This window comes from Tinamus guttatus, unplaced genomic scaffold, assembly GCF_059628265.1.
Source record: "Tinamus guttatus ecotype Peru unplaced genomic scaffold, ASM5962826v1 Tinamus_guttatus_pri_ptg000259l, whole genome shotgun sequence".
NCBI classification, from domain to species: Eukaryota; Metazoa; Chordata; class Aves; order Tinamiformes; family Tinamidae; genus Tinamus; species Tinamus guttatus.
In genome coordinates this window covers 274,616-302,459 of record NW_028288793.1, presented here as the reverse complement: position 1 = coordinate 302,459, position 27,844 = coordinate 274,616, and the positions used below count along the sequence as shown (strand labels likewise).

Below are 27,844 nucleotides of genomic sequence, written 5' to 3'. Positions count from 1 at the left end.
TGCACAGCGCGTGGGTCCGCGGCGCCGAGGTATTCGCGGCTCCTTGGTGGTGCCCACCTGCCAGCCTGGGCCGTGTGTCCCGCTGCCGGCATGGGGTGCCAGCGGGCACCGATCCCCAGCCCTCCCCAGGGAGGAGAAACCCACGCGGATGCAGGAACTCGGGCTATAAAAGCAGCCTCCCTTGGAGACCCGAAGGGATCCGCTGCGGGAGGAGGAGGTGGCTCCGGGAGAGCGCGCGATGCCGGCGGGACGGAGCAGCGCCTTGCGGCGGTGCCTGCTCTTTGTGGCCGTCACCTGCAGCGCTGGCATCTTCCCCTGGTCAGCGCAGGCTCTGCAAAGGTAGCAGCCCTGCATGTTGCTCGTGGGCTGCAGGTCTTGCTGCCTCCCCGCTTTTCTTGGGGCTTGAGCACTGAGGACCCCCCTGCGCAGCCCCTGGGGCAGCCACGTGTCTTTGGAGCAGCCAGAAAACACCTTTGCTTCCCCTTTTCTTTTTCTTGCCAGCACCTCTGCTCTCACTTGCTCTTCTTCCCCTCTCCCTTTGAGCACTGCCCAGCTTAGCAGCATCCCCGCTTCCAAAAGACAGAGCAAGGAGACCCTGGAGAAGCTTCCCTTGCCATGCAGCGGGATTTGCCGGGCTCTGCTCCGCTAACGCCGGCCCGTGCCCGGCGGGGAGCTGCTGCCACCTAGAGCCACCCGGCTGGATGTCCCGGGCGGGAGGGAGCCGGGGGTGCCCACGGCCTCCCCGCCCGCAGGATCCCGCTGCGGAGGATGCCCTCCATCCGCCAGACGCTGCAGGAGATGGGAGTGAAGGTGTCGGACGTGTTCCCCGAGCTGCGGCCGAGCGGGCGCCGCGCCACGGCGGGGCCCCGCAACGGGACGGCGCCCACCGTCCTCACCAACTACCTGGACGTGAGTGTCCCCCTGTGCCCAGCTGGCTCCTGGCCGTGCCCCCGGGTGACGCGTCCCGCGCTGTCCCCAGACCCAGTACTTCGGCGAGATCAGCATCGGCACCCCGGCGCAGACCTTCAAGGTGGTCTTTGACACGGGCTCCGCCAACCTGTGGGTGCCGTCCCGCAAGTGCTCGCCCCTGTACAGCGCCTGCGGTGAGTGCCGGGATGCGCCGGGAATGGGGCTGGGGGGAGAAACGCCGCCTGCCCTCATTCCTGAGGGTCCCTTATCTGCTTGGAGAAGCCTGGGGGTGCTCACCTATCTGCAGCACCGGGGTCTCTGCTCCTATGGAGCCCCCAGTGCTGGGACACCCGTCCTGTTTGGCTGGGGGAGCAGGGGCATCCTTTGATGCTCGTCCCCTTCTCCCCAGTGTCCCACAGCCGCTACGACTCGTCCAAGTCGCGCACGTACGTAGCCAACGGCACCGGCTTCGCCATCCGCTACGGCACGGGGAGCGTCAAAGGCTTCCTCAGCCAGGACGTCGTCATGGTGAGCGCGAGCGGAGCCAGAGATACCCCTTACGGCTCCGCTCCCCACTGCAAAAACAGGAGCCACCCAAAACCAGGGGCTCCGCTGGGGATTTGGCCCCCTGAGCACCCTGCAAAGACCCTCATGCCCCTCCCCTCGCCAGGTCTCGGATATCCCCATCGTGCAGGTCTTCGCTGAGGCCACGGCGCTGCCCGCCTTCCCCTTCATCTTCGCCAGGTTCGACGGTGTGCTGGGCATGGGCTACCCCAGCCAGGCCGTCGACGGCATCACACCCGTCTTCGACCGCATCCTCTCGCAGCAGATCCTCAAGGAGGACGTGTTTTCTGTCTACTACAGCCGGTGGGTCCGAGCGCGGGCGCCAGCACCGGCTGCTTCTGCCTAGTTCATTGCCTTTAAATTGTGCAAAGCCTCCAGCTGCTGGAGAATTGCAGCTGGGTGCAAACGCAGTGCTGCAGCTGAGGCAGCAAAATGTGCAAATAAATGAAAAAGCAGCAGCTGGCTGTGCCTAGCCACAGCTTGAGGCGTGGGGTCGGGCCGGTCTCGGCTCCAGGCTCACGGTATCTCTCTCTTTGCAGAGCTTCCAAGTAAGAGGACAAGCAGCGCCCCTTCTCCAGGCACCTTCCCCCATTCCATGTGCAAATTCCCACCCCCTGCTCTCCACCTCATGCCCTGCTGCTGCTCCTGCTCACTGGTTTGGCAACCCCGGGGGCAACCAGGGCCTGCCTTGCCCGCAGGAACTCCCCTCTGCAACCCGGGGGCGAAATCATCCTGGGAGGCAGCGATCCAGCCTATTACAGCGGGGACTTCCACTACCTGAGCGTCAGCAAAAGCGGCTTCTGGCAGATCCGCATGAAGGGGTGAGACCATCCTGCCCTCCCGGCACGTGAGGACGGGCAGGGAGAAGCCCATGGGCTGCACGGGGATGGGATCCGGCCGTGCTGCCGCACACCCCTCTCCGCTCTGCTCCAGCGTGTCCGTAGGGGCTGAAATGCTCTTCTGCAAAGAAGGCTGCTCGGTGGCTATCGACACCGGCGCGTCCTACATCACCGGCCCGGCCGGCCCCGTGTCCGTGCTCATGAAGGCCATCGGGGCGGCCGAAATGGCTGAGGGGGAGGTGAGCGATGCCGCATCCCGCTGCGCGCGCATCCCGCGCCTGCGCCTCAGCCCCATCTCCTTCCTCCCCCAGTTCGTCGTGGACTGCGACAAAGTCCCGCAGCTGCCCAACATCTCCTTCCACCTGGGCGGGAAGGCGTACGGGCTCAGCGGCCCCGCGTACGTCCTCCGGGTAAGCCGGTGTCCCGCCACAGGGGTGTCCAGGGTGTCCCGGGAATCTCCCCGCGGTCACCGCGTGGCTCTCCTGCCCTTTGCAGCAATCCCAGTACGGTGAGGACATCTGCGTGGTGGCTTTCTCGGGCCTGGACATCCCGCCGCCAGCCGGTCCCCTCTGGATCCTAGGAGCCAGCTTCATCGGGCACTACTACACCAAGTTCGACCGGCGCAACAACCGCATCGGCTTCGCCACAGCCCTGTGACGGCTCCGCTCCGCACGGGAGCCGCTGCAGAGCCTCCCCTTCTCCCGCTGCTGCTTCCCAGAGCCTCTGCTCCCGGGCCTCAATTGCTTTTCCTATGGAGCCCATCCGGAGCGGGGATCCCAGTAGCATCGCGGCTGCTCCGGGCGGATCAGGGGGATGTGCAATAATCCAGCGTGCGTGTGGCCAAGCCGGCAGTGCCGGGAGGCTGCAGCCGTACCGAGGAGGGACGATTTGTCACAGGCCGTGTTGTTCTTTGAGTGGGAGAAAAAATAACCTGGCTGCATTTGGTGACTGTTTGAGCTGGTGTTAACCCTATCCCCCTCCACAACTTTGCATTAAACAAAACCTCAAAGCACCAGGCTGCTGAATCGATGCTTGTTCTTGCAGAGGAGAGAGAAATGGGGCAGACTTTTAAGAGAAGTGGAAAACAAGTGCTCCTTTATTGGAATTTGCCATAGCGGCTCCTCTGCTTTTATCCTTCCCTGTGCCAGAGCGGGACGCACTCCCTGCTCGTGCCAGTGCATCCGCACAAAAAATGATGGGGGCTGTTCCGATGCTTGCATAAACTTTATTTTCATGAATGTGTGTTGCACCCCTCTTCCGAAGATGCCATCAGCCCTCAGAGTGCGATGGCAAGTTTGCAAACCCACTGTCTGGTTTATTTTCCTTACCCTGGTGGCTCCAGCCGCTGTTCCCAGCACTGCCCGGAGCACAGGCTGACACCAGCCGCCTCTCAGGCTGCAGTGATTTTTGGGGGGAATGTGAAGCTCCTTTAAGCACCGAAAACCTGGGTCTCCTCTGCCCGATGCCCTGCTGCAAAGGAGAGGACGCAAGCGGATCTGAGCTTGGAAAAGCATGGGGGGTTGGCTCAAGAAAACACACAATGGCTTCTGGCTATCGCTCTTTGCTGGAAAATGGTCGGAATGGCCTAAAATAGGATGTGTCTCGCATCCGGCTCTCTTCCCACTCGGCACACTTGTCCTGAGCAGGAGGAACAAAACCTTCCCGGCTGCTCAGTGCTGTCCCGGGCCCCTGCAGCCGGTCTATTAACACCTTTAATGGCCTTTGCCGGGACAATTTCCCGCTTCCCGTGGCACAGCCCTGGCCCCAAGGCCCCGCTAACCTGCAGCGCCCTGTATTAACACTCACCATGGGTACGGCCGAGCAATTAGGCCACACTCAGCCCTGCAAAGAGGCCGGAGCAATTACGACCATCTTATTAAAAGTGACAGAGTGGTGCTATATATAGAAATACAAGGAACAGACTGTGTTATTTTTTTCCCCTTCCTTAAACGATTCCCCCCAAGTCTCCACGGTCCATTTAGCCGGTTTCGGCTGCAGCCAGCTGTAAACTTTGGAGGGGGCATTCCTTGCTCCGAGCCACGTGCGCTTGTTATTTCCTCTGATAATGAATCGAGGCTGGAGCGGTGTCAGCGTGCTGTGGGCCGGGGGAGAGGGGGGGCAAAGGACAAGCAATGCCCCATCTTTAATGGGCATTTTAATGGGACAATTTAATCTGTCTGTGCCCCTCATCCATATGGTGCTTAATGCATGGAACGGCGCAGAGCCACCTTCTCCAGAGGGGACGTGTCCCTCCTGCAGCCAGGCTCCCAGCGGGATGTGCTGTGACTTGCCCTGCTGCACTGGGCACCTTGTGGGTGCCCCTTCCAGCCCCCCAGGGGCCCCTGGCCCGGTACCCCAGCAAGGGGGAGCAAGGAGAGGGTCAGGGGTACCGGGCACTGGGACCGGGCCAGGCGCCCTTCCCAGTTCCCCATGAGGCCGGAGCCGCTGCAGTGCCAGTGCGCGGTTCTGCTCCACCCCCGCTCGGTGCCGGTTCGGGATCCCCTCCCCTCAGCGCGATATCCAGTACGCGGTTCTACTCCCCCCGTGCTCGGTCCCGCTCCCCTCGGCGCGATACCCGCTCCCCCCCGCCCCCGCACCGGTACGGGGTACCGCGGTCCCGGTGCGCGGTTCCACTCCCCCCTGCGCGGTACCGGTGCTCGGTCCCGCTACCCCCGAAGCGGTGCCGCTTCAGCGCCCGCCTCCCCCGCTGCGATGCCCGGTGCGCGGCCCCGCTCTCCCCGGTACCGGCTCCGCTCCCCTCCGCCGCGGCGGCGGCGCTGCCCGGCCCCGTCCCGCCCCCCCCCACCCCGCGGTGCCGGTTCGGTGCCCCGTTCCCCCCCGCTGCCCACGGCGCGGTGGCCGCAGCCCCCTGCGCTCACAATGCGGGCGGGCGGGCGCTGCGGCGGGAGGCGGGCGGGCGGCGGGGAGGAGGAGGAGGAGGAGGAGGGCCCGTGACTCATGGCTTCGCAGCGGCGACCGGCTCCTCCCCGCGGCCGCCGGCCCCGCGGCAGCCCCCGGCACATGGGCCGCGGCGCGGGGCGCGCCGAGGTGGCCATGGCCGCGCCGCCCGCCCGCTGCCCCGACTGCCCGGGGCCGCCGCGGGCCGGGGGCGGCGGCGGCGGCGGCGGGGGGGCCCTGGCCGTGCCCCACCTCGGCATTGCGGTGGACGAGGGCGACGTGTTGCCCGGGGCGCTGCGGCTCATGCGGGAGCTGAGACCCGCGTGGGAGACGGCGCGGGTGAAGACCAAGGTACGGCCGCCGCCGCGGCGGGGGAGGGATGCGCGGAGCCCCCGCAAACACCCGGGACCGGCCGCCGCATCCCGCCCGCGCACCGGGCGTGGGGAGACCCAGGGGGCTGTGGGACCCACCTGGTGGCCGCTATAGGGCCCTGCCTGGGGGTCTATAGTGGGGTCTATAAGCCCCACTTGATGCGGTCTATAGGTCCCACCTGATGCGGCTGTAAATTCCACCCGTGGGTTTCTGGCTCTGTCCTTGGGGGTGGTGTTGGGTGCACCCCGGGGGGCCCTATAGGGCCTGCCTGGGTTGGCTATAGGGTCCACCTGGCAAGGCTGTAGGGCCTGCCTGAGGGCTGCTATAGGCCATCCTATGGGGGCTATAGGGCTGCCGAGGAGGGCGTAGCGTCCCCCACGCACACTTTGGGACTAGAGCTGGGGCTGCTCAGGTGTGCAGAGGCCTCCAGCCCCCGCAGGCTTTGGGGACCCCTCAGGGGGCTGCTGAGCGGTGGCTGCAGATGCAAGAGTGTCCCCAGGGTCTGCTGGGCTATCAAGGCTGGGGACCTGTGCACCGTGTTCCCCCCGCGTTGCCCCCATGGGTGCTGCCAGGTCCCACCACTGCAGGAGGGGGCTCTTCCCAGGAGTCCGTCCCCACTGAGGTTCCCGATGGGCTCCTGCCTCTGCTGGGACTATTGCTCTGGATGCTGGGCTTGGGATGGGAACTGGGATTCAGCCCCGGGCTCAGGTGGCACGAGTTGGCAGCGGTGGCTGCAGCGGCTGGGAGAAACTAGCTGGCACCGGGAGCGGGTCCGCACGGAGCTCACCGGTGCGGCCCAACTGCTTCACCCTCCGGTACCACGTGTGGGCCAGGGGCATCTGCGCCTTCGATGGCTCCTAGGAGCGGGCACCGGAGCGGGGAAACCCGGGAGCTCGATGCGCGTTAGCGCGTGTACGTGTGTATGCACGTCCTCTAAGGGCACATGCTTCCCGTGTGCCTGGAGTGTCATTAAAAATGTATTAATAGCCAAGTGTAATTAAATACAAGAAGCTGCAGGAAAATACATATGAAAGGGCAGATGGTGGTAGGCAGGAAGCTCAGAGTTGAGAGTTCCTCAGACTGCAAAGTTTTAAGGGCAGGAAGTGTCTTGGGCTCTGTTTGCACAGTACCTAGCACAGCAGAGGGGACAGTGTGTCTCGCTGGTGCTGGTGGCCTAGGGACCTTCACGAAAGACCCCAGCTTTGTGATACCCGGGTCTTCTCCGAGCCCTGGAGGGGGTTCAGTATTCAGCAGCAGCTCATGCGTGTGCATGTTTTGAATTAAAAAACAAAACAAAACTTGGGAAAAAACTCCGGGTGCATTTCCCTTTACTGCTTCACAAGAGCTCCTCAGGAAGGGCTGGAGCTGCGCGCTGCGTCTCAGCTGGTTCCCATTAGCGTTCCCGTTAGCTTCCCTGCGCACCCTGGAGCGGCGCCCGGTTCACACCACCTCACCGGGCACAGCTGCTCGCTCCGGCTGTACCAGCCTGTGCCCGGGGCACCTAAAAAGTTCCCAGAGAGAGGGCAGAAGATGGGGAGGAAAAGGGGCTGCCTCTCCGCACTGCTGCGGTGATGCTCATCCCCAGAGGGGAGAAGATGCTTTTGCTGCAGGTAATGCCCCTTCCCAGGGCTTTGCATCCTCATCGCTCATTCCCTGCGTGGGAAACGTGCCGGAGCGGAGCCGGGAGCGCCCGCGGGGGCCGTGTCCGCGTGCAGGGAGGCGGCAGCGCGCCGGGGGAGCCGGAGGAGGAGGAGGGCGGCTGCAGCGGAGCCCAGAGCTGCTTCTCCAAGGCCTTCGCTCGGCGCTTGCTGCCAGGCTCCTGGGATTCCGAGGGCCGCAGCTGCACCTTTGGCACACCGGATCCATGAGGAGCATCTCCGGGCGTCTCCCGAGCATCCGTGCTTGCTGCAAGGAGCTGCAGGAGGTGCCACCTCCAAACCAAGACCCTCTCTGTGCATGCACCAACTAATGACACACCAGTCTTCAAAATTGCTGGTTTGGGGGCAAAAGGCTCCGTAATCCCATTAAAATGTCTGGAAAGGGCTCGCTGGGCTGTGGAGCAGCAAAACAAAATGAAACACAACGAGGACTGGGTGTCTCTGCGTGGAGCTGTCCCCGCACGCCGCTTGCACAGGGCATCGGCTCAAGGGCCAGGGCAGTTTTTGCCTGAATTTCTGGTATCTTGGACAAAGAGAAGAGGCAGCAAAGTGTGGCAGAAACACAAATTATTTGTGCATGGGAAGAGCCACTTGGTTGCTTGAAATCTTCTGCTTGCAGGTGATGGCACGGACTACGGGGCCGCTTGCAGCCCCCCGCACAGCAGCTGTGCAGAGAGGGGCGTCTGTGCCGCTAACTTTAGGCATCTAATTCCAGCGCTTTGAGATTCCCTCCAGAGGCTGCATAGGGAGCCCTATATATAGGCACCCCATATAGGAGGGCGAGTTGCCGAGTGAGAGGTCTAAAATTAGACGGCGCCTGTCCCATCCCGAGCGCCGCTGCTCCCGCGGCACGAGCCGTCGCTCCCATCCCGGCCGGCAGCATCGCATCCCGCCGAACTGAACGCGACGAAGGAAACGGCGGGAGCAGAGGAGGCTCCGCGGGACGCGAGGCTCGGAGCGGCCTCCGCTTCCCGGAGCGGCTCCGGCGGCCGCGGGGGCTCCATGTGCCCGGGCAGCCGGCCAAGGCCGGGCGGCGCGAGAACAAAACTCGCTTTCCATCTGCGAGGAGCCGTCAGAGCCGTGACAAGAGACGTCCCCAGCAGCGACGTCTCTGCCTACCAGCGACTCCGGCCGCGCGGGGCGGCCCGGCGGGAGGGGATGGTGTTTGCTCGCCCTTGTTCGCTGTTTTGCACCAAGTGCTGGTGTTTGCGCCGATTTTGGGACCGGTTCCCAGTGCGGCTCAGGTGCTGTGGCACCTCTAGCTATTCCACAGCTCCTGGGTGAAAAGCGGCACTGGATTTCCACCCCAGCCGGGCTCTGCAGCTTCTGCAGAGCCTTGGTGTGCAAACGAGCTTCGAGGCCTCCCAAACTCATCACACCTGCCGCAGCTTTTTCCCAGCTGTGGGTGCTGCAGCTTGGTGCTGGTTCCAGCCTTTCCCATCATTGCACCGGGGCAGAAATGGGGCTGAGGGATCCGGGTTATTCCCGACGCTGCTTGTTACTGCCTTGGGCTTGCGCTGCGACGAAGCCGTCCCCAACTCCCCGGTGTTCCTCTCCCCTTCCAGCTTTTCACCGACGGCATCACCAACAAGCTGGTGGCCTGCTACACGGACGAGGGCATGGCCGACGCGGTGCTGGTGCGCGTCTACGGCAGGAAGACGGAGCTGTTTGTGGACCGGGAGACGGAGCTGAAAAACTTCCAGGTGCTGCAAGCGCACGGCTGCGCCCCCGACCTCTACTGCGCCTTCCAGAACGGGCTGTGCTACGAGTTCCTGCCGGGAATCGCCCTGGGACCGGACCACGTGCGGGACCCCTGCATATTCAGGTGGGGGGCTGTGGGGAGCAATGCCAAGCGGGTGCTTTCCTCTCCCTTTCCTCAATATTTATTTTATTTTATTTTATTTTATTTTATTTTATTTTATTTTATTTTATTTTATTTTATTTTATTTTATTTTATTTTATTTTATTTTATTTTATTTTATTTTATTTTATTTTATTTTATTTTATTTTATTTTATCTTGTGTTCTGCGGTATTTCTTGCATCTCTTAAGCCGAATGAAGGATCCCCAGGCCAAATTCCCTGGTGATGCCAAGGAAGCAGCAGGTTTTTTGCTGTGTTTTGGTGCATGAAGGGAACTGCATGAGAGTCTCGTCTTTTATCTGAATTTACCCCAGAAAGGGGATTGCTGCTGTTGACCTAGGCAGTATCTTGAGATTTTTCAAAGACACCCATCTAAAAATGCTGCAGAGAGGAATTTTGGCCATCTGGACGCTGACTTTTTCAGCGCTGCTTTTGGGGAGCTGCTTTTGAGAGGCTGAATTTTGCAGGGGGGCTGCTCTGGGGTCTAACCTGCTCTGTGTGCCTCGCTGCAGGCTGGTGGCCCAGGAGATGGCCCGGGTTCACGCCATCCACGCCAACGGCAGCATCCCCAAGCCCATCCTGTGGCAGAAGCTGCACAAATACCTCGCCCTCGTGAAGATGGACCTCAGCCCAAAGGTATCCAACCCCAGGTAAAGGCAGAGGGATCCCAAAGAGCCAACCTCTGGCTTGGGCATCCGCTGCCCATCCGTCTCTGTCTTGCTCGTACGGGCTTGGGGGAGGCAGCCCCGCTTCCCAGGTAAAACTTTGCTGGAATCTGGGATTTGCGAGCAGGAGATTTGGGGAATGTGTCCATGCTGGCACCAGCTGCCTTTGGACTGGCTCCATCAGCAAGCAAACATGTGGATGAAGCCCTGCAAGCAGGGGCTCGAGGGCTGCGTTTGCAGTTGTAGATAGGATGGGGCTCAGCTCAGCCCTGCTCGAAATGCTAGAAATCCCCCATGGATCAGAGCTAGCAGGCCTCATTCCAAGCAAATCCGTTCCCTTTTGGGGCGGCCCAGGCCTCGCCGGGAGCTCGGGTTCGTGCCAGGTGAGTGGCCGCGTTGAGGGATGCGCCGATGCTGATGGCGGGGAAGGCTCCCGAGGGCGAGCGAATGATTAACCCTGCGGCCCCGCGGCCGTGACCGGCGCCGGGGCTGCTCCTCGCGCTGCTGCGCGTCGCCCAAACCTGCCCCTCGCATCCCGACAGCGGGGTAATCATTAACGGGAGCTTTTCTTGCAACTGAAACTTTGGAATTTATTAAAAGAATCTGTACCCGCGGCGAGTCCAAAAACCTCCCCGTGCCCTGGGGTTATGTGGGTGCTTCGCCAGCGAGCGCTGGGGGCTCCTTGTGCCGATCTGTGAAACTCGGGGATGGATGTAGGACCAGCGAGCAGGGCCAGGCTGGGGATGTCCCGTGCCGGTGCCACGGATGCTGCATGGAGCATCCGAGGAGACACGGGCACCCCACGCTGGTGTCTCCACCACCACCAGCTTCGTTAGAGCTGCCTCGTGCTCTTGGTCAACCCGTATATAGAACGCGTGGAGGGAAGCAGGGGGCAACTCTTCCCTCTGTCCTCCCAAGAGGTCTCTCGTGAGCAGCGGTGATTCCACCCCTTTTTCTTCCCCAGCCTCCATCCGGACATGCCCAGCCTGGAAGTGCTTGAGCAGGAGCTGGCCTGGATGAAGGAAACCCTCTCCCAGCTGGGGTCTCCTGTGGTACTTTGCCACAACGACCTGCTCTGCAAGAACATCATCTACAACGGCACCGAAGGTGGGTGCCGGGGGCTTTGGGGCCCCTTGGGAAGGCTCTGTCCCTGCAGCCGTGTCCTGGCGTGCGGGTCTCAGTCCCCAGCTCTGTGACACGTCCCGCTTTGCCCCCGCAGAGCACGTGCGCTTCATAGACTACGAGTACACCGGCTACAACTACCAGGCTTTCGACATCGGGAACCATTTCAACGAGTTTGCGGGTGAGCTGGGCTCTTCTCCGCGACACCGAAGGCCACCCCCCAGCTTGCAAGTGCTCTCCACGTCCTCCAGGAAGGGAGGATGTGCTTAAATCCCCCGTGCTCCCATAGGAAACGGAGGCGGCTCCTCCGAGGGCCGCGCTGGGATGCAACGATGAGCCAGGGAGGGTCTTTCCTTCTATTGGGCCCCGTGATGCCTGGACCCGCGGTGGTTGCACCCATGGGTGTCGCGTGCGTGGAGCCCCTTGGCCGCGTGCTCTGCCCTGCAGAAACCGTCCCCTTCCTCCTGTCCTCTTCCCGCCGTCCGCGGTAACACCGGGCTCTCCGCAGGCGTGAAGGAGGTGGATTACCGCCTGTACCCCAGCAAGGACACCCAGCTGCAGTGGCTGCGCTCCTACCTGCAGGCCTACAAGCAGCTCACGCAGGGCGACCAAGGAGGCCGGGGAGCGGTGGTGTCGGAAAAGGAGCTGGAGGCTCTCTACGTGCAAGTGAACAAGTTTTCCTTAGTGAGTGCCCGAGGGTGGCACCTGTGGGGAGGAGGTGGCCCTTCTTGCAGGGAACAGGGGACAAGGGCTTGTTGGGGGTCTGGGGATGCTGTGGTTCGCCGCCATGGGCATCGGTGTGGGGCTGGGTCCAGACATGCTGCTCCGAAGAGCCTGGCTTCATGTCAGGGCCACCAAGCCCCTGGAGAAGGTCAAAGATGGCCCTGGCCTCCAGCCACCCACCACTGTTTGCCAATGGACAGCGTGTCCCCGATGGCTGCAACCTTGGGCACACACGGCCAAAGACACCGTGTGCAGCCGGAAAATCCTCTCGGAAAAGCCAGGGGTCGGGCTGGGATCCAGGGCAGGGACGTGGCCGGGAGGGCGGCGAGTGGCTTTGCCACGGGTGAGGGCACCTTGGGCCAGGTTCTGACCCGGGCTCTGTCTCTTGCAGGCGTCCCACTTCCTCTGGGCATGCTGGGGCCTCATCCAAGCTAAATACTCCACCATAGACTTTAACTTCCTAAGGTGAGTGAGCTCCATGCTTGGCAGGCCCTCCTTGGCCACAGCAGCCCCGAGCAGCAGCGTGTCCGTGTCCTTGCTCCCCAGCAGGGCAGTGGCCGGTGGCAGCAGCCGTTCCGTTGCCATCTCGCGTTCCTTTGGACTAGGAGCTCCCGGAAAAGCAGCAGCTCCGCTCGGGTCCCTGGCATTTGCTCCCAGCGTGGTCTAGTGGCAAAGGGCTGGAGCAAATGGATCCCCACGGTGCCCTCGTGCTGCAGGGATGCTCTGTACGCGGGAGCAGGCGTCTCACGTCCCTCCCTTTCTCTCGGCAGATATGCAAAGCTCAGATTTAAACAGTACTTCAAGATGAAGCCGGTAGTCACAGCCCTGCAGCTTTCCAAATAGCATCTCCGGCCCGCGAGACCCTGAGCTATTTTGTCCTTGCTGCGTCCCAGCCCTCGCCTCCCTCTCGCCCTTCCCAGCCGGGGCCGAGGGCAGATCCCGATGGTGGGAAGGGGGAAGAGGATCTCTGCCCCAGCCACCGATTAAAGGAGACCCTGGACACACTGAGACTGGACCATGAGACGCTACAGAGGGCCACGGCCTCAGCGAGGCCCCGGCCTCCACCAGCAAGCCTTTACCATCGCCTTAACGCCGGGGCCAGCGGCGCTGGCGCTGCCGCCGCTCGCCTGGCGCCCGGGCTGCTCCCTCTGCGCTGTCCCCAAGGCAGGGACACGGGTGTCCCCGCCGCTCGACAGCTCTGAGTGGGCTGCCCGGCTGCTGCAGCCGCCCCACGCACACGCTGCACCCCCCTCGCTGCTGCTCCAGCCCCAGGTCCCTCCCGGCCCCTTCCCACCCTGGAACAGCGGCTTTCCCGGGTGCTTCTCTTGCTGCTCGTGGCCGGGCTGCGTCCTCGGCGCTGCGGGCAGCGCCAGGTACCTGCTCCCCCTGCAATGCAGCCCCTGCCCATGCCTGGTTGCTTCCGAGGTCTCTTTTTGCTGCTGTTCTCCCCGCTCCGGGCTTTGCTGGCAGCATCCTGGTCCCCGCGACGGGGTCTCAGCTCCATCCTCGCTCCGGGGCGCAGCGGAGCCTCAGGTCTCTTTTGGTAGGGGGTTAAAGAGGGCGAAGCCAATGTGGGCACGGGCAGCAGCTCTACCCCTGTCCAGGCCCCTGCTGAGCACTGCCCTGCTCGTGACAGCTGGTGCCCAGCCGCTCGGTGCCTGAGAGCAGGGAAAGGTTTGGGATGTGCAGGAAACCTGCCCCGGGATGAGCCGCAGCCTCTGCAGCAGCCGGGGGCTGGTTTGGGGCCACAAAAAAGAGCTGGACATGAGGGGGTGAGTCAGGGATGCAGGAGCAGAGGGGCTGGAGGATGCACAGCCGGGTCCCCCCTCCTGGCCCCACATGTCCCCTCGCATCCTGCATCCCCTTAGCATCCCGGGCCATGCGGAGCAGGCGACAAGGAAAAAGGAACTGGAAAAGGGAACTAGGTGAAATGGGTGGGATCCGGCTCCTGCTGTCCTTGTCCCAGGCACCCTGCAGAGCCAGGGGCCAGTCCCGTGTCTCCATCCCCAGGATGCGGAGCCGGCACCCAAGTGCTGCCAGGGCAGGAGGAGGGATGAGGCAGCCGGATAGTAACAGGCAAGGGAGGGAAAAACAGAGGGGACCCCTTAGAGCCCGGCCGCGTGGGAGAAGGAGCTAAAAAGCAGCCTAGGAGGAGCCCCGTGGCCAGGACACCCCGAGCAGCAGAGTCCGAGGCCGGGTCTCTGCTCCAAAAAGTCATTTTATTGTGCCAAGGGGGCGGGAGGGGAGACGGTTGTAAACAAGTGTGTGAAAAACACAGGTTAAGTTACTCGTCGTCTTATTAACAAAATAAAGCTCTATCTATATTTACAGTCTCTTTAAAAAAAAAAAAAAAAAGAAAGAAAGAAAGAAAAAGAAGAAAAAAGGAAAACAGAGAACCACATGCGAGGCCGGGGGTCCACGGTGGCTCCCGGCAGCCACCGGCCCTGGGGACCACAACCCGACCCGTGAGAGCAGCGCGGGATGGGGAATAAATAAAGCACTGGAGGAGGCCGAGGGGGACGAGGCCGCCGCCGAGGGACCAGCCTTGGTCCTTTCCCCTCCAACGTGCTCTATCGCTTGGCTTTTGCCTGGACTTCCCTCTCTTTTCCCCGCTCTGTCTCCGAGGGCCGCGCGCGCGGCTGGTGGCGATGCCCCGCGTTGCAGCCCGCGCGCTGCCGCTCGCTCCCTGCACTGGTGCCACCAGGCGGTGCACGGGCTCCATGCCCGTGCGGGCGGTTTTTAGACACTTTTTTGCCTTGCTTTTTGGTTTGTTTTGTGGATTGCTGCTGTTTTGCTCCTCCTCTGCAGTTTTTGCAGCGCTGGGGCAGTGTGCTTTATTTACAGACCGGGCTGGAGCTCCCGGAAGCATCAAGGCCTCTGTGAGCCCTTGGCTAGTGCTCAGGCAAGCCAAAACAGCCTCCGTGGGGATTTGCTCTGCCGGACAAGCGGGAAAAGCCACAGGGATGGCTTGGAGCATCCCTGCTGGGTCCCCGCGGGAAGGGGACCAGTGCCACCCCCAGCACATGGCGCTTCTTGCTTTTCCCCATTGCAAAACGCGTGTGCGAACCGGGGGGCTCTCCTGGCTCCCGCGCGCGCCCGCTCAGTCCGTCAGCACCACGAGCTCGCCGTCGCTCTTGTCCTCGCCCTCGGAGTCCTCGTCCTCGCTGTAGCGGAACCCCTCGCCGTCCGCCACCGAGTGCCCGTCGTCGGCGCCGTCGCCGTCCTTGAGGCTGCGCGTGTTGATGATGACGGGCATGCCGGGCTCCGCGGCGCGCGGCAGGTAGTGCTCCACGAGCGGCGGCGTGAGCTGCACGCCCACGGGCCGCGGGTACAGCACGTCGGAGGCGGCGGCGGGCAGCGGGCCGCCCGGGGGCCTGCGGGACACGGGGATGCCGTGAGCGCGCGGGCACGGCGCTCGCTCCCGCCGCAGCGCGCAGAGCCCGGGACGGGGCGCGTTACCCGATCACGTAGCCCTGCCGGGCGTCCTGCCGCCGGTTCCTCATGAGCGCCTTGTACTCGCCCACACGGAGCCGCTTGCCCTCCACGATGCACGTGCGCTTGGGCCGCGGCTTGTACTTGTAGTCGGGGTATTTCTCCAGGTGCTGCCGGCTCAGCCGGGCCTGCTCCTCGTAGTAGGGCTGCTTCTCCTGGTTCGTCATGGACTTCCACCGCGAGCCTGTGCGTAGAGCAGCCACGGGCACGCTTACCCCCGGCCCTGGCGAGCGGGCTGCAAGCCGCGCGCATGCGCTGCACAGGGGCTCGGGCACCGAGAACCGTCTGTGCAAACGGTGCTGGCCCCGGAGATGCGCCACGTGGGACCCCGATGCTCGCAATGTCCCCGCTGACCTCCCCATGTCACCTCTGTGGGTCACATCTGCGGGGTTGGCGCTGCTGCGGCCTCCCCAAGGTACGGGAGCAGGTGCCGTGGCTAAAACAGCCCCTGCGGCCTCAAGCCTCGCGTTCCCCCTAGCCCTGACCTTTATTGTCATCCCCGGCTGCTCCGTGTCCTCCGAGCGCATCCCCGGGGGCTCCTCCACGCGGGAACCTCCCTGTGCTGCCTCCTTTCCCGGTGCATTTGGCCGCTTGCCTGGGTGCAGACCCGGCTTTTGGGGAGCTACGGTGCAAGCAGAGCCCGGAACCCCCCCGTCCTGGCCTCCTGCGAGCCCCGGTGCGCTCGCACGCAGGTATCGCCTGCTAAATCTGCACTCCTTGAGCAGAGAGTCGGGCTCCGCACGCACGAACCGCGCTCGCTATTTACAGCTGCGGAGCCCTCCGAGGAGCGCGGCCTGCGCACCACAGAGCACCTGCTCCCGAATCGCCCGGCCGCGAGGCGCACAGAGCGCATCCCGCCAGCGCCGTGCGAAGGGAAAAGGCCGGGGCTTGTTTCGCCTCGTCTTTAAATAGCGGAGCTGCTGAAATGAGTCCAAGGTTGAGCGAGGTGCCTCTGCTCAAGGTAACCCACAAAACCCCGGCTGCTGCGCGCTCGCTCCCAGCCCTTCGGACGGGCTTTTCGGAGACCACACGGCTTCTCTTTTAATAGCTAGAGGGGTTGCGTGAGGCCAGGGTGAAACGGTCCCCCTCTGCATGACCACAGCCGAGGGAAAGGGCTGCTGTGACAGAGCCCTTGCTGAACCACCAGCGTCAGAAGGGTGCAAGACACGACCAGACGGGGCCTGCGCCGTTGCGGTCGCTCGCACGGGCCAAAAAACCCAGGTCACGGCAGGTAGATGGGCCAGTGAGCAGCTGGAGAAGACCCAAGAGTGGAGGGGACGTGAGGCTGAAGCAGGTGACAGCAGCGTCCTGCAGCTGCAGGGCTTTGGGGACAGGGGGAAGAGGATGGCGACAAATGTCGAGGCCAGAACTTCCAAGAGCTCTGTGGGAAAGGGCATCCTAGGAGAGTGCTTGGAAGGGTTCAAATGTGAGGATTTCAGCGAGGGGAAAAGTCTGCTGGGTTGGAAAGTGCTGGGCTCAGGACTTTGGCCAGGAGGTTCTCGGCCAAAGGAGGAATCTGCCCCGAAGGGCCTCGTTTTGTGTGGGGGCAGCTGGAAGGGGTCACCCAAGCCCTGCTTGCGCACGAGGCCACGTGCTCCCAGGGCAGGAATGTGTTGCCTGGATGTGACACCTTCTCCTTCCCGTCACCCCTCGGAGCCCTGGAGGCGGGAGCGGAGCCCTGGCCTCACCTGTGCCTCCCCGTCCCCAACAAGAGCAGCAAGGGAAGCTCGGGAACACTTACCGAGGATCTTGCTGATGCTGGAGTTGTGCATGTCCGGGAAGGCCTGCAAAATCTTCCGCCTCTCGTCCTTCGCCCACACCATGAAGGCGTTCATGGGCCGCTTTATGTGGTTGTTGTTTCTGGACTCGGGGAAGTGCCGCGAGCCTGCAAAGGAAGAGACAGAGAGAGATGTTGAGACCAAGGACAAAATGTGGACACCAAGAGGAAGGAGCAAACAGCAGCCTGCGATACGGAGTGAGAACTTGAAGCCTTTCAGTCATGTGCAGTGCTGACTTCTTCCACAGACCTTCAAATCCTGCAGGTATCTTAGCATCCCCACAGGGCTATCTTGGGGCCAGCAACAAGAAGGGCTGCAAACCTGTTGATTTTCATGAGTGCTGGGTTCCTGGAGCTTTTAGCAAAAGAAACTGGCCCGGGCTGGACCCTTACCATCCATCTCGCAGGTCAACAGGGCCTCGTCCAGCCTATGGGCAGGGGTCTCCTCCATCCGCTCCTTTCCTGGGGAAGAATCGATCCCAACATGGTCCTGCAAGAGAGCAGAGGAGCATCTACCACCGGCCGGGGCAGCTCGGAGCTGTGTGCAGGTGCCAAGATGGGAATGTGCCTGTGGATGGGGATGCTGAGCGTGGCCATTCCTGGTGGGATAAGGCGAGATAAAGCACATGGGTACGGCGGCTTTCGCTCACCTTTCGGTAGGGGTTGCTCAGGCTCCCCTCCATGGCCCCGCTGTGGCCGTGCAGCAGCTGCCGCGCGTCCTGGATTGCTTTGGTGATCGCGTCGCCTTCGCCCAGGAACCCTGGTGACAAAACGGGGCGTCCCTCAGCACCCCAAGCCAGCGCCAGGGCCCACCCCAGCGAGCTGTCCCAGCCTACGGGGTGACACGGGGCAGCGAGGGGGCTTCTATGCCCTGAGGGCACCCCAGGGAGCAGAGATGTCTCCTAAGGGAGGTGGAAATGGCCAGGGGGGGAATCAGCCCTGGAGGCCAGAGGAGCATCCAGTGACGGTGGCTTCGGGTACCCACCCAAGGGCAGGTTGGACGGGCTCGCCTGCATCTCCCTGGTGGCCCCGTGGCTGGGAGTGAGGGCCTGGCAGCCGCTCATCTTCAAGCTGGGCGAACTGGAGGCGCTGGGGAGCTCGGAGCCCTTGGGCTTTGCCGTCAGGTTGAGCGGCTGCGAGGATTCCTGCGGAGGAGGCAGAGGAGGGTGAGCGCGAGCGCGCGGGACCCGCCGCGCACCGGCCTCGGGGACAGGGAGGGGACAAACCTGCATGGGGAGGTGGCCGGAGCCGCTGGCCCTCTTCAGCGTGGGAGGAGGGGGGCTGTGCAGCAGCTGCACGGGGTAATCCACTGCCGGAGGAGAAGGGCAGAGCCGTTGCAGGGGACGGCCACCCCGCGCGGCCACCCACGCCGAGCCGGCATCCGCCTCACCTGGTTTGCACGGGATGGGCTGGATGGGCAGAGCTAACTGGGAGTCCGGAGTCACGGGAAGGGGCTGGTGGCTGGGGGTGAAGGCAGGGATCATGACATAGGGCATGTTGACCTGCTGGAGGGAAGACGGGGAGAAGCGGAGACGCTGGGTAACCGTCGAGGGATGCGGCTCCGGGGAACGGGAGCCGGGCTGCCGGGGGTGTCCCGGGAAGGTGCCCCCGCCTGTACCTGGATCTGCTGCTGCAGCAGGTTGATTTTGTGCTGCTGCTGGATGAGCTGCTGCTGCTGCTTGGCGATCTGGTGGGAAGGGAGATAGGGAGGGTGAGGAGCGCTGGGAGCAGCGAAACAGGGGGGTTCACACTGGGGGCTCCCCAGGGACCCCGCTGCCGGCACAAACAGCCCGGCTCTGCCGAGACTCCCAAGGGATACAGGCAAGCTCTGCTTGGAGACACCAGCGAGCGCCCCAGGGACACGGGCAGAGATAAACAAGGGCTGCAGGGCTGAGGCCTCACGGCAGCACGTGCCTGGGGACATCACAGTGCCATAGGGGCCACTGCAGAGAAAAAGAGGGATGTTCAAGAGCAAAGGAGAGAGAAGACACCCAGTGTGGTTTAATTATTTTAAAGAGAGCAATTTTCCATCTCCTTGGACACCCATCACCCATCTACACATGCAGAAGGGGACTGGACAGCAATGACTTGGAGTCTGCTGGCATCATGGAGCAGAGCGGGATGTCTTGGGGGTGGCACAGCATGGAAAAGGGACAGGTTTCCAGAGCAGGGGATGAAGCCTGAGTGCGCCTGACAGCAAATCCCCCCTCCCACCAGCACCACCCGCCAAAGGGATGTGCCAAGGGACGGATGGTCCCGACCACCAGCCCCCCTGGATTCCCATGGGGCCAGGGAAGGCGCCGGGCACCCACCTGCTCCTGCTGCTGCCGTGCCAGCTCCATCTGCTGCTGCTGCTTCTCGAAGAGCATCGCTGCCATGTTCTTCTGCTCCGAGTGGGCCGTCAGGAGCTGGTCCCGCAGCGTGGACAGCTGGTTGATCATGACGAGGAGCTGCAGCTCTTTCTCTGCCAGGCTCTCCTGGGTTCCTGGGCCGAGGGAGAAGCCAAACAGCTACCGGTCAGGGGCTCGCGGTGCCCCTGCAGCTGGGGGCTCGTGGGAGACGCATTGGCAGGGCCAACATGGGATGCGAAGGTCCTGGCAAGCTCTGGGATAGGCCGGGAACCTTCCTGCTCCAGCATCACCTCTGTGCACTCAGAGGCAAGTCCTTGCAACGCCATATCAAGTTCTCGCCATCCTCCACCCCAACTTAAATCAATGTTTCCCTAGAAAGCTACATGTTTTGATTCAATATGCAAGATGACACCCCCATTTCCCCTCCCGTTAGCCCAGAAAACCCAGTTCCCAGCCCAGCGCATTGAGGAAGCCGGTGTCGGTGGGCGGCAGGACTCACCTTTCACTTCCTTGGCCTCGGCGGCGCTCCGGCCCAGCAGCCGCTCCTTCCAGTCGCTGCAGAGCAGCTTCTCGATGGTGGGCATCACTGCTGCCGCGGGCACGCAGGGCAGAGGAATCATAGAATCACAGAATCACAGAATGCTTAAGGTTGGAAGGGACCTCTAGAGATCATCCAGTGCAACCCCCTGCACACGCAGGGTCACCTAGAGCACATGGCACAGGACTGCGTCCAAGCGGGTTTGGAAGATCTCCAGAGAAGGAGACTCCACAACCTCTCTGGGCAGCCTGTTCCAGGGCTCTGGCACCCTCATTGTCAAGAAATTGTTCCTTAAGTTCCTGTGGAACTTTTGGTGCTTCAGTTTGTGGCCATTTCCTCTAGATCTGTCAGTGGCCACCAGTGAAAAGAGGCCGGCACCATCCTCCTCACTGCCTCCCTTGAGGTACTTCTAGACACTGCTCAGGTCCCCTCTCAGCCTTCTCTTCTCCAGGCTGAACAGGCCCAGCTCCCTCAGCCTCTCCTCACAGGGCAGATGTTCCAGGCCCCTGATCATCCTTGTGGCCCTGCGCTGGACTCTCTCCAGCAGCTCCACATCCCTCTTGTCCTGTGGAGCCCAGAACTGGACACAGTACTCCAGATGTGGCCTCACCAGGGCTGAGTAGAGGGGCAGGATCCCCTCCCTCGACCTGCTGGAGACGCTCTTTTTAACGCACCCCAGGATCCCATTGGCCTTCTTGGCCACGAGGGCAACTGCTGCTTCATGATCAACGAGCGCGCTCAGACCGGCCCGCGGCCCCGCACCGCCAACACCGCCGCGGACGTCCCCAGGGGCCCAAAACGCACCCCGGGGAGTCCGTCCCGCTGCGATCAGGGGCTTTTCTTACCCTCTTTGAGGTTCCTGTTGAAGTCCAGCTTCTCCTGGCCGCCGGCGGCCGGCTCGAAGGCGGAGCGCCCGGACTCCTGCGCGTCGCTGCCCGGCGAGCAGGACTCCTGCGACGTGCAAAAATTGCCGGGGAACCCGCGGATGGCGGGTGGGAAACCCGGGATGCTCCGAGCCAGCCCAGCCTGGACCCTCTTCCTACAGCATATTCCCGGACCAGTGCCGGGCTGGGAGCTGCCGGGGACTTTGCCAGCGCCTCTCGTTGTCACGCTGCAAGGACTTGCTCGCAGCACGTTGCTATTATTTATTTCGCCTGCCCTGTGTCCCTGAGCCCCTTAGGGAGCGGGAGGTCTGAGGCTACTGGTCAGGGGCAGAGAAAAGCCCAAAGCAATTAAAAAGGGAAAACGAGACGGGGATGCAGGGAGGGATGGAGGCTCTGGGCACAAGGCAAGAGCGCTGAGCCGAGAGCGGCCAGAAAGCCTAGGGGAGCCTCAGGTTTCAGCTTAATTTCCTCGGGATAAGGAATGGGAGGGGAGGAAAAACAACCCCATGTGCCTGGGGACGGAGGCCGACGCGTCCCCGGCTGCGGAGCAATGCCAGCCCGGCGGGACACGGGATATAGGGGAGCGGGTGACCTGCCACTACTGCGGGTGGGCACAAAACGCCACGGAGGAGCGCGGGGCGCCCGGACCCACCTGCGGCAGGGCCTGGGGGTCGGCGGCCTCCCTGGGGGGCGGCGCGGGCAGGTCGCTGGCGCGGGGCTCGGCGCTGGGCGCAGCCCCCGGCGGCGACTCGGGACAACCCTCCTTCTTCTCCTCCGTCTTGATGCTGCAGTTCACCATGGTGCCGGCTCCATCGAGCTCCAGCTGGGCAGAAACGGGGCTCCTCATGGACATCCTGCGGGACCGGCGGGGATGTCAGCGGAGCCACCGCGTGCCCCATTCGCCCCCATTTTGCAGGCACCGGTGCCACCCTTTGCCACGGTGCCTGCATCATTCCCCACTTTCCAGGTCTTGGCCCCAAAAACCACCACATCCGTCATCCCAGCTGCAAAGGGAGCGGGATGCTAAACCAAGCCCTGGCGTGAAGCCACCCAAAAGCATGAGATTTGGGCCCAAAGCGAGTGCGGGGAAGCTGCGGGAGAGGGATCCAAGGCCGTGCGGCACCGGAGACCCGCACGGAGCGGGCGCCCCCCGGGCTGGCGAGCCGAGCGTGCCTCGAAAGCCGGCGGGCCGCCCGGTGCGTTTCCTGTTCCAAGGGGAAATGGAAATCCTGGCCTCGCTAAACAATGCCTGGGATTGCAACCAGAGCCGCTCCTGTGGGAGTCCCCGGAGCGGCTCGGAGACGGGAACGGCCGGGCCAGGGGGCCGCAGCGGGGTCCTTGCCCTTCCCGGCCTGGCACAGGCGCACGACCTGTCCCATGGAATGGGCTATAGGTGACCACGGCCAGCTTGGGAAGCCAAGAGCTCCAACGGGGACAAGCGGCACTTGGGAAGCAGCGGGAGGCCGGCCAAGGATGCAGGATACGCAGGACCAGGGGGGCTGTGGAATGGGGCAGGGACCACCGCACCGGCCCCGAAATGGGGGGCGAGGGGTGCGGGCGCCGCGGCCCGGCCCGGGGCAGCAATTACATAACAAACAAAGCGGGGCTCAAGCTGCGAATTAATCAAACCGCTGAAAATAAAACCTTCCTCTCAGGAACTTCAAACAAAAGAAACGAAAACAACAAGGCCGGCTGGGTAATGAAAAGCCAGCGCTCTGAATAGGGGACAAAAGGAAGTGGAACAATAGGGTGTTGGACAAAAGCAATAAAGCAAAGGGAAGTGTGACAGCTCCACAATGGGGCACTGTGCGCGCCAGCCTTTCTGATCTTAGCGGGGCTTTTTTTAATCTCCGCTCCCTGCCCGGCGCATCGCGGCGCTCTCCGGGCGCGCTCCGGCCTCGGGATGGTATCGGCATCACGGTGCGGATGGGACACGGGGCATGGGACGTGTCCCCCTGCCCGGCGCGCTCGTAGCGCCCTGCCAAGTGCCCTTTGCGCGCCCCGGCCGGGGAGGAAACGGGCCCGTTTGGCTGCAAAACGGGACGTGGCCGGGAGCCAGCGGGAAGCTCGTCTGGCGCGGCCGGAGGGCCGTGTCCCGCCGTGTCCCGCGCATCCCGCAGCTTTCCCAGGGGGAAACTGAGGCACGCGGAGCCGGGCATCAGCGCAGCCTCGCGCTCCTCCGGTGCCTTTTGGCTCCCATTCCCATCACGCCTGCTGCCACGGGGAGCTAAATGCGGACACGGGCACTGGCACTATAAGAGGGGGCTGTTTGAAAGAGGTGGGTTTGTTAGACGGCTTGCTGAACAAAAAAAGAAAGAGAAGAGAAAAGGCGAGGGCGGGAGCGCGGATATCGCGTTGCGGCACGGCGGGGTGGCTCAGGTGCTCGGCACAAGAAGACAATGGGACCGGGAACAATTGCGGTGGCCGCGGTGGCCCGGCCCACGCGCTTGTGCTTTGCTGCTGCACGTGGGGCCGGAGCGGACACGTGGAAGCGATCCTGGGTGCTGCAGCCCTGCGCGCACAAACGGGGGGTCCTCCCCTTGCAGTGGGGCCCAGCCCGTTCCCGCCGCTCCAAGGGCTGTTCCGTGCGGCTCCGCAGGGCACATCCTGCCGTTCTGGCCACCCTTCCTGGTACCAGCTGATGCTATCGGCCCCGCGACCGAGCCCTGCGCCTGCTTCCGCGCGCCCCGAGCACGTGGCGCTGCAGAAACCAGCGCTGCGAGCGCCGGCCCGCGTGCGCACGGTGCTCGGACACGGGCAGAGAAACGCTGCCGCTGCTCCTCCTTCGCACACCCGGGTGTATTCACTTATATTCACAAAAAACCCTGCTGCAAGGAGGGGTTTGCTAGCAGGGCGAGCGGAAGACCACGAGCGAGCGCTGCGGTCCGGAGCGGCCCCTGCGGGATGCCCCAGCCTGCCTGCAACCCAAACCTCGCTCAAGCATCGCGGGGAAAAAGCCACAAGGTGCAAACACCCCTGAGCGGCCACGGGGCCAGGAGGAGCTGCAAGATGACGGCGGTCGCAGCTCCGTTTTGCAGCAGCACCCGGAGAAAGGGTCGCTCTTGGTCCATCCCTGTGCAATGCACCGTTGTTCCCACTGCTCCGTGGGACTGGGGGATCCTTGAGCATCCTTGTGTTTGCACGGTGCGTTTGGGAGCTGCAGCATCCGCGGCCCCGAGACAGAGAGAGGGGGCAGAGGAAAAAATAAGACCCGCGCACGGCTTCTCCTCCCAGCGCAGCCCGAGGAATCCCCGCCGGCCACCAGGAGAGACAATAGCCCGTCTCCTGCCAGACGAGCGTGCCGCTTTCCTGCGAGCTTGGAATGTCCTTTCGGGGCTCCTTCCAACCGTTTCCGCCTTCGCACATAAAAGAATAGATGATTTCCTCCGCTCCGTGCCCGCGGGGGGGTGGCCAGGGGCGGCCGTGCCCCCCGGGTCCCCAGGCCGGGGGCTTTCCCCGGGTGGCCATCCTGCTGGCGGCTCGAAATGCAGCTCGGTGCGTGCAAAAATAATCATCAAGGGGTTTCTGGACACGACGCGGAGCCAGGGTCTCGGCCCACCTGGTTTGCAGCTAGGGCCTGGAGCAGCTTCCCGGGAGAACGTACCCATTTACAGTGGGATAAAATAGAGGTTGACACCTTTGAGGGACAAACATTTGTGTTTTCCAGCGGACTCTGGTTTGCAAAGCTAGCTCTGGTGGCCAAGGGCATCCTGCTACAGGAACGGTAGTGGAAATGGTGCATTTTGGAGCCTTGCGCTTTCCCCAGGGCAAATGGACAAGGGGAAGGTGCCCCAAGCGGCTCACAAGCAGCTGGACACGTCCCCAGCGGTGGCTGCTCTGCCCCAGAGCGGCCCACGGATCCCAGGGCATCCGACAGGAGTCGGGATTGCAGGAGGCGGCTCTCGCTTGGGGGAGATCCAGGTCTTCCCGCTGTCCGAGCAGGACACACTGGTCTTTGTCCAGCCTCCCGTCGCTTCCCAGGAATGTCCCTCCTGCCGGGACCGGCCCCGGGGCTGCACAGAGCCTGTGGATTTGGGGCTGAGCCCGTCCGGAAACGTCCCACGGGCTCCGAGGCGGCGGTGACGCCGCGGGGAGCGTCACGGAAACTCCCGGGAAAGGGCCCCCCCTGCTCTCCATGTGCCACCCCCAAGCACCGTGACCCTCCCCGGGTCCCTTGTCCCCTCTCTCCGGATTGTGCCCATGTCCCCACCAGGAGAAGGATTTGGGGACTCCCTTTGCCTCTTTGCAAGGAGGAAGCCGCAGTCACATTACAGCTCCTCGAGCTCCTCCACTGATTCTCCATCTACTATGACAAAAACAGCGGGTCCTATTACTGCACGGCCCACGGAAGACTGCTCAGCAGCAAAACTCAACCCTCGAGCAATTAGGAGCAGCTCAAATAGCTCCAATTCTCTCCAAAAATCCAACCTGCCCTTTTCAAGAGCCTCCCGGCCGTACCTAGCGCTGCTGAGGACATGCACATCTCACTGGTGCAGCAGAGGAGCCTGTCACGGGGACACCTAATCAGCCCTGCTATTCAAAACCTGGGGAGGGAGGAAAAAATGTGTTAAGCACTAAATTCACTTCAGAATTTGCACTTGCAAGACAGGGATGAAAAAGAAATCTGAACTGCAAGGCTGCGGCGGAGGGGAAGGATCTGGGTTTCTTAAGCAAACGGCAGCATCTCCCCGCATACAGTGGGATAAGATCCTAGTTTTGTGTGTGAGCACTCAAAACTGCTCAGCTAGAGCAGGTTTAGTCCTCGGAGACACCCATGGAGGCACTGGGAAGGGATAGGGACATCAGACTGGCCACGCAGGATGATCCAGGTAGGAACATGATGGTGAAAATGTCTCCAGGGGAACGGGGTAGAAATGCACCAAAAAGCTCCTGTTCTCACCAGGTCCTCGAGTCTGTTCGAGTCCTGTTGGCACCATTTAACTGGGCCATTTCCCCAGCCCTCTCTTACTAACAGTTTCCAGCTCGCTGCTCGTTGGGGTTTCTTGGGGTTTCTGAGGTTTCGCTGCCGATTTGCTGGTGGGGAGGCGCATGGGAGCCGGGCGCTTTCCGGTGCTGCCGGAGCAGGTTCCTCCGTGTCCCTTGTTGCAGGGTCCTGCTCTCCTCCCCGATAGACCCAATTCTGGTGCAAATCCACCACGTGGCATCTGCATTTGGGCTGGTTTTTCCACCCGGAGCTGCCGCCGTACAAAATCCAAACCCTCAGAGATGGGAATGCAAATGATCCCCGTGCGGGATGCACAGGATTTGCTCAGCATCCATAGGACTGTGGACAGGCACCCTGCATCCAGCCGAGCTTTGCCATAACCCTAATCCTGGTCCCGGTTTCATGCCCGAGCAGCAGTTTTTTAACTATCTAAATAATTAAATCAAATACAGAGGCCGCGGGATCCTTCTGCGGGCGCAAACTGGCAGCTCCACCGGTTGCACAGCCGCGACCCAACACATTTTCCCTTTGCTGCAATGAGTGATAGGAGGGTTTTAAGTAGGGGAAAAATTAAACCGAACATCAGGTGGAACTTCCTGTGGGTGATATTTATTGGCCTGGGAATGAGCTCATCAGGGAAGGGGAGGAAACGCCATCGCGCTGGAATTATTTAAATTCGTGCAAAGCCCTGAGGACCAAGTGCAGGGAGCCCATGAGACGGGCTGCTCGTTCCCATTTACTCCCCTCTTTTTTGGTTCTTTTTGGCTAAAAAGACATATAAATAATGGAAAACTCCTTGCACAGGTGCATGGCCTGGCTCCCGCTGCTGCACTGGGGGGTCCTTGTGCCCTGCTCCTTCCCTGCCATCCTCTCCATGAACCGCAGCCCCGCTGCCATCTCCAGCTTTGCAAATCTAATCACCTCTTTGTAGCAAGCAACCAGCTACGAGAAAGAAATCATATAATATATATATATAATGCATATAATTACATATATAATAAGTAATAATAAATCGGCGGGTGGATGGGCAGGGCGGGAGGGTCCAGCGGGCGACTTACCCAGTGCCGGGGGCTGCGTCTCCCTCCTCTTCGTCACCACCTCGGTGCTCCCCGTGTCCCCAAGCCGCCTCCAACTCCTCCCCGGGCCGTTTGGGGCCCTTTTCCGCGCTCGCTCGTGCGCTCGCTCGCAACCAGGACTTTCCTATCACCCGTCGGAGGGCCCACGACGTGTGACCCCCTTCCCTCGCCCGCTGGGTGCCTGCGGAGGAGGAACGCGGCGGATCTGAGCGGATCTGATGCTATCTGCCCCCGCGCACCTATCGGGCACGAGGGCGCCGGGAGGCACAGCCGTTTCGGGGCTTTTTCCGCACGCGTGGGGCATCCGTGGGCCTGTTTGCCCTTTTTCCAAGCCCGTTTGGGCTTTTACTCCCTCTCCTTTTTCCGGAAGAGCTGGGGGACCCCCGGTGGGATGACGGGCGCCCCGGTGGGCCCAGGCTCAGCCCCCGGCGCGTGGGCTGACATCGGAGCGTGGCGTTCCCGGCGCGTTTCTGCTCGCGCTGCCTCGCCGCAGCGCTCCCCGGAAACCCCAAAGTGCCCATTTTTTGCACTTTTTGCAACGAGAAAGCCTGGGCAGAAGGGCCACCGAGACAGGGTCTGCTCGGCCGCGATGGCCAAGGCCACCCTCCCTCCACCACGGCTGCGTTTCATGGCCGGGAAGAGTCACAGCTGGCTGGGGACGCATGGAAATCCCCAAGGAAAACGCAGCTCGCACGGAGGGCTCATTTGCAGGCAGGACGGAGCCGGGGGTCCGGCCTGCGCTGTTTTTATCACTACGGCTCCTTTGGTCCAGGGAGCCGCTCCGCTCGGCTCCCGATCAAGCTTCCCGCTTTTGTTCAAGGGAAAAAAACATGGTATTTTTCCCCATACAGGGTTCAGCAGAGCCAAAGCGACCTGCCTAGTGGTTCCTCCCGTGAGATATCATCGGGTTCCCACCGGGAGCAGCACGGAGCGGGCACCGACCCCGGAGCCACCAGCACCCACCGTCCCCATCCCCACGAGCCTGGACCAAAGGGGTTTTAGATGGAGGGGTTTTTAGAGCCTCCCTTGTGCTGGTTTTGCCCTCTCCAAGCTCTGCCTGAGCAGCTCCGGCCTCAGCCCGGCTCCCCGCGCGCGGCGGCGAGCAGGAAACTGCAGAGCTTCCTGCAAGCACCAGAAATAGAGAGCGGGCCGGCACCGGCACCCCGGCGC

The 27,844-nt window shown here is 62.5% G+C and overlaps 3 protein-coding genes across 3 annotated transcripts; 2 read left to right on the top strand and 1 right to left on the bottom strand.

Moving 5' to 3' along the window:
- The first annotated feature begins 232 nt into the window (after positions 1-232).
- Positions 233-3,013, top strand: REN (renin). Its single transcript, XM_088526869.1, has 9 exons — positions 233-339; positions 753-909; positions 980-1,103; positions 1,319-1,437; positions 1,580-1,776; positions 2,172-2,294; positions 2,407-2,551; positions 2,624-2,722; positions 2,808-3,013. Exons 1-9 carry the CDS (start codon positions 239-241, stop codon positions 2,967-2,969), a joined length of 1,227 nt encoding a protein of 408 aa, XP_088382995.1. The 5' UTR covers positions 233-238; the 3' UTR covers positions 2,970-3,013.
- Positions 3,014-5,270: 2,257 nt separating this feature from the next.
- On the top strand, positions 5,271-12,613 carry ETNK2 (ethanolamine kinase 2). Its single transcript, XM_010224719.2, has 8 exons — positions 5,271-5,561; positions 8,806-9,065; positions 9,614-9,751; positions 10,731-10,873; positions 10,986-11,069; positions 11,397-11,572; positions 12,003-12,076; positions 12,382-12,613. The coding sequence occupies exons 1-8, from the start codon at positions 5,271-5,273 to the stop codon at positions 12,452-12,454; spliced, it is 1,239 nt and encodes a 412-aa protein (XP_010223021.2). The 3' UTR covers positions 12,455-12,613.
- Positions 12,614-14,711: 2,098 nt separating this feature from the next.
- On the bottom strand, positions 14,712-21,506 carry SOX13 (SRY-box transcription factor 13). Its single transcript, XM_088526933.1, has 13 exons — positions 21,306-21,506; positions 20,615-20,720; positions 19,731-19,820; positions 19,193-19,365; positions 18,499-18,567; positions 18,271-18,385; positions 18,107-18,189; positions 17,866-18,025; positions 17,531-17,640; positions 17,274-17,370; positions 16,845-16,988; positions 15,071-15,287; positions 14,712-14,985 (listed from the first exon to the last, which is right to left on the bottom strand). The coding sequence occupies exons 1-13, from the start codon at positions 21,504-21,506 to the stop codon at positions 14,712-14,714; spliced, it is 1,839 nt and encodes a 612-aa protein (XP_088383059.1).
- Between the last annotated feature and the right edge of the window lie 6,338 nt (positions 21,507-27,844).

Coding starts and splice junctions, on each gene's coding strand:
- REN (XM_088526869.1), top strand. CDS start 239: ATGCCGGCGGGACGGAGCAGCGCCTTGCGGCGGTGCCTGCTCTTTGTG. Junction 1,438..1,579: donor TCAGCCAGGACGTCGTCATG/GTGAGCGCGAGC, acceptor TCCCCTCGCCAG/GTCTCGGATATCCCCATCGT. Junction 2,552..2,623: donor CCGAAATGGCTGAGGGGGAG/GTGAGCGATGCC, acceptor TTCCTCCCCCAG/TTCGTCGTGGACTGCGACAA.
- ETNK2 (XM_010224719.2), top strand. CDS start 5,271: ATGGCTTCGCAGCGGCGACCGGCTCCTCCCCGCGGCCGCCGGCCCCGC. Junction 9,752..10,730: donor CCAAAGGTATCCAACCCCAG/GTAAAGGCAGAG, acceptor TTTCTTCCCCAG/CCTCCATCCGGACATGCCCA. Junction 12,077..12,381: donor ATAGACTTTAACTTCCTAAG/GTGAGTGAGCTC, acceptor TTCTCTCGGCAG/ATATGCAAAGCTCAGATTTA.
- SOX13 (XM_088526933.1), bottom strand. CDS start 21,506: ATGTCCATGAGGAGCCCCGTTTCTGCCCAGCTGGAGCTCGATGGAGCC. Junction 19,821..20,614: donor CAACAGGAACCTCAAAGAGG/GTAAGAAAAGCC, acceptor TGCCCGCGGCAG/CAGTGATGCCCACCATCGAG. Junction 18,026..18,106: donor CCGGCCACCTCCCCATGCAG/GTTTGTCCCCTC, acceptor CCTCCTCCGCAG/GAATCCTCGCAGCCGCTCAA.